The sequence below is a fragment of the Bos taurus genome, unplaced genomic scaffold (genome assembly GCF_002263795.3).
Source record: "Bos taurus isolate L1 Dominette 01449 registration number 42190680 breed Hereford unplaced genomic scaffold, ARS-UCD2.0 Leftover_ScbfJmS_830, whole genome shotgun sequence".
Lineage (NCBI taxonomy): Eukaryota > Metazoa > Chordata > Mammalia > Artiodactyla > Bovidae > Bos > Bos taurus.
The window spans coordinates 13,391-21,020 of record NW_020192127.1 but is presented as its reverse complement, the minus strand read 5'-3'; the positions used below and the strand labels follow the sequence as shown (position 1 = coordinate 21,020).

The 7,630-nt window shown below is 50.6% G+C and overlaps 1 protein-coding gene across 1 annotated transcript; it reads left to right on the top strand.

Moving 5' to 3' along the window:
- The first annotated feature begins 2,455 nt into the window (after positions 1-2,455).
- LOC112445768 (epididymis-specific alpha-mannosidase-like) lies at positions 2,456-4,449 on the top strand. The gene is made up of 3 exons (XM_024989239.2): positions 2,456-2,705; positions 4,030-4,135; positions 4,238-4,449. The coding sequence occupies exons 1-3, from the start codon at positions 2,565-2,567 to the stop codon at positions 4,414-4,416; spliced, it is 426 nt and encodes a 141-aa protein (XP_024845007.1). The 5' UTR covers positions 2,456-2,564; the 3' UTR covers positions 4,417-4,449.
- Positions 4,450-7,630: the final 3,181 nt, after the last annotated feature.

Below are 7,630 nucleotides of genomic sequence, written 5' to 3'. Positions count from 1 at the left end.
AAGACGCAGGTCCTGTACTCAGTAGGAGGAAGTCAAGATCAAGTCAGGTCAGGTGCATAGCAGGGACGGGATGGGAGAGAGAGGATGGAGACCTGCTTGGAGACCGTGCTCTCCAGTTGTATTTGCTGGGGGAGTGGACAAGGTGGCCCGAAGGGAGAGTGAGTCACAGGTCTGGCAGCGATAGAAAGAGCCACTCAGGCATTTGGAGGTCAGAGAGAGGAGCCCGCTCCAAGACCCCTGCTCCTGAGTCAGGGTTAGAGATCCCCAGGCAACACTCTGACCCCTGCAGGCTGCACCATGTGCCAGGCATCCTCCAGGAAGGAGACACCGCTGTTGTCATCTCCTGTGCATTCCCTCTCGGGTCCCCAGCACATCTATGGGCGCCCCATTTTACAGATGGACTGCTGAGATGCAGACAGCTTAGGCATCTTGCCACGGTCGCTATCCCTGATCCAGACCTAATTCTGAAAATTTCAGGCCTTCTGCTCCTACACTAGCTGTGCAAACTCGGGTTGTCAGGTCCTATTTGTGAAAGTCAACTTTCCTCCTTAAAAGAGCAACTACAATTCCTATTGCAAGGCTCAGACTGGGGCTTCATGTGAAGGAGAGTGTATCAGGGCAGGCTTCCTGGTGGTGGCAGACCCCACCCTGAGAGTTATGATTTGCAGAGTGGTGTAAAGGAGTCAGTCCAGTGGGCTGGGGAAAGGGATGGGCAAGATGCCCAGTGGGAAATACTGGGAGAGGCCTAAGGGAAAGGCATGAGGACTGGGGTGAGGAGATCCAGGCCCGGCCAGAGGGAAGCTGGCAGTCCCCCCAGGGGAGGCGTATTTGGGGTTTGTCTAAAGGTGGATGGTCAGGACACCGCAGATGGGAGCAGAGTGCTGCTGGGCAGTGAGCGAGTGCCACCTGCCTGCACTGCTCAGGTGACAGCATCTGTGTGGGTGTCACTCTGGTTTCCTTCGCACTGCATCCACCAAGGGCGGTGGCCCAGTCATCTGGCAGGAGGCTGGGCCTGCAGGCAGGCAAGACCTCCTCCAGCCCCAGAGCCCGGCCCGAGGAGCATGGAGCTGCAAGACCTGGCTGCCCTCTTCTCCTGCAGCTGGGCCTGAATGTTGGCCCCCGCGGGGCCTCAGCCTGGAGCCCGACTGAGGGTCCTTCGTGGTTCCCCACAACCACATGGACGTGGCTGGGCTGCATACACCGTACAGGTAGGTTGGCCCGAGTGGACCCACACATCCTCTTGAAGCTGCGGTCCTTTTCCATCTTGGACTCCAGAGTGGGTTCTGTGTCCTGGGTCTCCTGCCATCAGGGAACTTGGCCTTGGGGCCACCTGTAACTTGCTATGGACTGGTTGGTCGGCTGCCCTGGGTGGCTAAAATAGTAAAAGAATCTGGGCTTAAATGCAGGAGACCCAGGTTCGATCCCTGGGTCAGGCAGATCCCCTGGAAGAAGGAAATGATAACCCACATCAGTATTCTTGCCTGGGAATCCCAGGACAGAGGAGTGTGGTGGCTATAGTCCATGGGGTCACAAAGATTTGGACACGACAGAGAAACTAAGGCAGACTGGCTGTGGGCAGGGGTGAGAATGTGTCCCCTAGTCGCAATGTGTGGAAGGTGTTCTTCAAAATTCCATTGAGTGAACGAATGAACCAGGGCAGAGGAAAAGAGGGAAAGACTGATTTCCATAAGTTTCTGGTGCAGGTAACTGAAATGATTACCCAGGCCTGCACAAGCTCTTTCTGGAAGGAGGAAGGAAATAAATGAATAGGACCACTCTGTGATCATGGATACAATAATTTCCATGAGATGTTAATAACTGAGTCGCTCATTTTAAAGGGAGTTGGGCAGCAAGAGGCCCTGAGGCTGAGTGTTGAGCCTGGTTCCGGCTACCCGTCTGCGTGTGGAACTGCTGACAAGTGGGGAAGCATGCTCGTCACCCCCAGTTTACAGAAGGGACACTGAGGAATGGGGTGGGTGCTGCCCAAGTCAGCCTGACCCAGATGGGAGCATGCTCAGCTCCATCCTGGGGGCTCCCAGCCCCTGGGGAGAAGATAGATTCAGAGAGATCGCGGGGTCAGCTTCTCTCAGCCTCAGCCCTTGACACACACTTCCCCACTATTTCATCCCAAGAAGGCCCATCAGTGTCCCTGGACCTCACTTCTTGGGCCCTGTTGTCAATTGGTCTGTGCTCCAAGGCAGGAGTGGTCAGCATGCCCCTCTGGGCTGGCCCGGCCTTGGCTGGACTGGCACGACCCTCTGTCACGTAGAGTGTCTGCCTCCTCATGACTCTCCTCAGGGGCAGACTCCCATCAAAGGTTGTCTGCCCGGGTGCTTCTCTCAATGCAGGGCTCACCGTGTGTCCATTACAGAGTGGACGCTGGGCTCCCTTGTTTGAGGAGCAGGGGGAGCCGATTGCAGGGCCTGGACAGGCTTGTGGGAGCACCAGTGCCCCCCAGGCACCATGTCTCCCTGGACCTTCCTCGTCGCTCCCTGGTCCACGCCCTGTGGTTTCCCCCACGGGTCTGCAGTGATGGTCTCTTCCCCTCCCCACCGCAGGAGAGCATGCAGGCTTATGTCACCAACGTCTACAACTCCGTGGTGGAGGCACTGACCCTTAAGAAAAAGCGCAGGTTCATCGCCGTGGAGCAGGAATATTTCCGGCTGTGGTGGGACGGCGTCGCCTCGGACTGGCAGAAACGCAAGGTAACGCTTCCCTCAGGGTGTCCTGACCAGCTGAGAGGAGATGCCCTGGGGGTCCCGGGGACGACCCTTCAGGAAGCTCCTGGGTTGTGCTCTGTGTGACCAGGTCGGGGCTGCATAGACCAGGAGGCCCCAACTGTGCTGAGCTGTGCCCAGGGCCCATTTAGTACAGGTTTGTGGTCAGCCCCATGCCCAGGGGACAGGTTTGTGTTTCATCCTGCCTTTCTGGTTCCTCCTGAAAAGTTGCAGCTCTGGCAGCCCAGCTGGGCACTCAGCTGGTGTGAATAGGGTCACTTTTGACCCTGGGCACATCAGGGTGACCCTGTGTCCACACCCTCTGACTTCACTTATGAATCTGCGTGGCTCCCATGGACACTGGAGCCACTGACCATCCAGGGGTGCAGAAGTCCCTGTGGATTACCCTTCTGATTAATTCTGTATCACAGTGGGTCAGAGGCCATGGTCCTTGGAGAGGCAGTCTGGAGCCAGGTCCTCTCCCCATCTCCATGTCATCACAGGATGGGGCTAGCCTCTTCAGCTGCATGTGAATTCACTCGGAGCATGATTAATGTTAAATTCCCGATTTAGTTAATTATATAAGAGCTATAATGATCTTCTTGCTCAAGACTTAGTGAACTACGGAATTAAAGACATGAAGCTTCTAACGTTTATTTTCAATTGGTTTAAGTAAACCATATCTTGGATTAAAATAAATAAATAGTGTTAAGGAAATGGGTAAACAATATTAACAGTGAGATAATTGGGGGAAGCTGAAACGCCAGTTCTTTGGCCACCTGATGAGAAGAGCCAACTCACTGGAAAAACCTTCATGCGGGATAAGATTGAAGGCAGGAGAAGGGGATGACAGGATAAGGAGCTTAGATGGCATCACCAATTCAGTGGACATCCGATTGAGCCAACTCTGGGAGATAGTGAATGACAGGGAAGCCTGGAATGCTTCAGTCCATGGGGTTACAAAGGGTCAGAGATGGCTGATCAACTGAAAAACAACAATCAGTGGAAAGATTTATGGGAGGAGAGTGTTTTTTACAATCCTTGCAACACTTTCATAACTTTGAAATTATTTCAAAACAAAAGTTGTGTACCTGTATGTATGCCTGATGAAGCATCAGCCATGGCCAGGTGCCGTTCTCAGAGCTAGACAAAGTGCTGACCAGGACAGACAGTGTCCTGATATTTGCAGAAGAAATGAGGCTGAGGAGTCTGAAGGAAGGACCTGGAGATGCAGTAGGCATGAGACCAGCAAACAAAAATGGTTCAGCCTGGGAGGTGTAACATGGCGTTTCTCTCTGCCCATCACGCCAAGGTCCACCAGCTTGTGGCTAAAGGTCGCCTGGAGTTTGTCCTCGGAGGCCAGGTCATGCACGACGAGGCCGTGACCCACATTGATGACCAGATCCTCCAGCTCACAGGTTTGATTATTCTTCCACAGATCAGGGTCCCTGTGGCCTCCTGCGGGTCTGGGACTGGGTGTCTGAGCCCTGGTCCTGAGCTCTGTCTTCCCCTTTTGGCAGGAGACTGTGCCCAGTCAACACTGATTACTGGTGCCGTGTCCATGTGTGCCCAAGTACAGAGGATAAGGGTGTGGATTCTAGACGAGCCAGCCTGGCTGGTTCCTGACTCTGCTAACTCCCAACCCTGTGACCCTGGGCAAGGATGCAGCCTCAATAAGCCTCAGTTGCCTCCTGTATAAAAATATTTGGTAATGATGTATGATCTATCTCAAAGGGGTGTTATAAAGTTTAAATAGAAATAATTCAAATAGACCACATTGAGTACAGCATGTGGATCTCTAGTCAATGATCAATAAGGGTCAGATGCCATCTCTGCCATCACCTCACCCACCAACTGTTCAACCATACCAACACCTCCAGCACCACCACCATCACCACCATTACAACTGCCACCATCCATACCCGCACCTGTACCACCTCCAACAACACCACCTCCAAGTCTGTCATGAATGCCCAACACCACCATCACCGCCACTAACATCTTGGCACATCATTGTGTAATTTATAACACCAGCACCTCCAACATGAGCACCATCACCATCACCACCACTAACATCTTGGCGCATCATTGCGTAATTTATAACACCAGCACCTCCAACATGAGCGCCATCACCATCACCACCATCACCAATGTCACCTGTGTCTGCACCTGTACCACCTGTGGTACCACCGCCTCCAAGTCGTAGTGAATCCTCCAGCACCACCACCATCACCACTAACAGCTCAGCCCATCACTGCATCGCTTCTAACACCAACACCCCCAACCAACACCAAAATTACCACCATTACCACAACCTACCCATTCTGCACCTCTTCCAAAACCACCACATTGCCCACCACTATTTGCATTCCGACCACCATCAAAATTAAAAGTGTGTTAATTATTTTAAACACCATTCTTGTAGAGAAGGGGACAAAAGGAAGCAAATGTAGAAAAATATGGGAAATCTATTGAAAATGTATTCATTTCCCATTTCCCCATTTCTCATTTCACCTCCAATTCAATACCCCTTCTAACACCAGTGCATACAACCACTCTCTCAACTGTTACATCCACACCATCACAACACCAACACCTCTACTACCATCCAAATCTCATCACCTTCACCACCCCAAAAACCAACAGCCGCTCGTCTACCGCTAACATTAGCGCCCTGCCACCAGCAGCACCGTCTCCACCACCACAAGCAGCACCTGGATCACCAGCACTATCACCTTCATGGTGACCTCTAACACCCCAACCGCTTCCCGCACCACCACTTCCAGCACCACCACCAAACCTCCAGGGCTAACTCTACCACCTACTGCACAACTGCCATCATCCGTGCCAACAGCCTAACAGAAACTGACAAACGTTACCACCGCCTCTACCATCCTCACTACCACCATCATCACCACCAACTCCATTCGCATCATCATTATCCCTGTCAACACCACAACCACTGGCATCACAGCCGTCACACCAACACAGCTTTCATCAATACCACCACCAGCACCATCATCGCCTCTTCCATATGCATTACTAACACCACCACGGTCGCACCACCATCACCTTCACAACCTCCATCACCACACATACTGCCACGAAGGGCACGTTCTCCTCTGCTTAACAGGTGTTTTTCACAGGCATCACTTCACTCACCCCGGAAGGCAGGGTGTCCAGAGGGCATCAGGCTCGCAGTCTCTTTCGCAGAAGAGACACTAAGACTGAAGCTACAGGAGGGCAGAGTGTCAGTGGGAGAGCCCGGTTGACTGCAGTGTGGGCTGGGCTCTAGCCCACTGTCACTCCACTGAAGTTGGACCCTGTGCAGGACATCACGATGGCACTGGGCTCTCTCTTTGGATTTTCTTACCTCGTCTCTCCTCTCAACTCTTTAATCGGTGCTTCCTTCCTTCTGAGTTTCTACTGCCTTATTTCTAGATGGAAGTGATAAGCTCATGGGAATCTTTATGTTTTACCATAGAAACTCCCCTGTCTGCAAAATGCAGCCTCAGGCCTCACCTCCTGCTTTCCTCCTGTTCCTTCTGCTTCCTGCTTCCCAGATCTGCCCCTAAGACAAGGCCTCCTGTGGTTCAGAACAAGGTTTCCTGTTGTTTCCAGTCAGACTCACCTAGGGAGTCTCATGTCCAGGAACCTTCCACTGGGGCCACAGTGCTCGAGTACCTCCCCTCTTCACTGTGACCTACAGTTTGCTTCTGGCAGTGACCGGTGTCTGATTCTTATCTGGGTCCCCAGGGCTCAGTCCAGGATTTGACCAGCCAGGGCTGGTGGGCATAGAGGGAGGGAAAGGGCACTGAGCTGTCTTCCTCCGGGTACCTACAGAATCATCATTCCTCATCTCTGGTCTCAGACCACCATGCTCACCTTCTTAAACACCGCACAGCTGACCCTGAAAGGCAGACCAGAGGAGCCAGAATCTAAGCTAAGATAGGTTCCCGTCACTGGGGCAGGAAGGGCTGTGGACCTCTTGATCCTCCCCAGGATATTCTCTGAGGCTCCATTTCCAACACCATCAGGCTCCTGGGACCCTCAGAGGATGGGCCCTGACTTCATCTCATGATGACCTCCTGTTCTAAAAACAAGGCATACACTTCCTTCCTTCAGTCCTGGTCGCAGTCCTGGAGATGGGGAGACTTACAAAACCCCATTCTTGGAGGTTGAATATGAGGCAAAAATGCTGCTGAAACTTACATGAATCACGCTGCTAGCAGGTGATGGTCGCATTCTTTTTAAAAAAGTTACTTACTTTTTCTTATTATGTATATTATTGAGGTGCAGCTGACTTACAGGGTTTTAGGTGCAGAGCGATTGATGCAGTGTACATACACACACATATTATTTTTGAAATGTTTTTCTATTATAGGTTATTAAATAAAGTTCCCTATGCTGTACGGTACACCTTTCTTGTTTGTTGCATACCTGTTTTTTAATTAAAAATCTAGCATCTATTCATCCTTAGTCAAACAACTGAAATCAAAATGTCATGCATTTTTTATTTAGGCAGAAATTCATAAATATTCTAAGATATATAAGTATATGTTATGCATATTATATATATATATATATACACACACACACAAAAGCATTGCTACTACAATTGAAGAAGGGGTGAAAAAGAACAAAAAAAGAGATGCAGAAATTGGAAAACAAAAACTAAACGAAGTGAGAAGCACTGAATGTTAAATAGCAAAAGTGAAACAAACTAGATAAAAGTAAAAAATCATCATATAGTCCAGTTGTTTTTTAACTATGGTGGTTCATGACAAATGTATCTGGAGCTCTGGAGAAAAAACAGCAATGCCTGGGCATTTATATTTAAAAAAAAAGATTCCAAGAAAATTCTGATATGTATCTGCATTTTAAAAAGTGATTACAGGTTTTTCTATGAAATG

Coding starts and splice junctions, on each gene's coding strand:
- LOC112445768 (XM_024989239.2), top strand. CDS start 2,565: ATGCAGGCTTATGTCACCAACGTCTACAACTCCGTGGTGGAGGCACTG. Junction 2,706..4,029: donor CGGACTGGCAGAAACGCAAG/GTAACGCTTCCC, acceptor CATCACGCCAAG/GTCCACCAGCTTGTGGCTAA. Junction 4,136..4,237: donor CCAGATCCTCCAGCTCACAG/GTTTGATTATTC, acceptor CCCTTTTGGCAG/GAGACTGTGCCCAGTCAACA.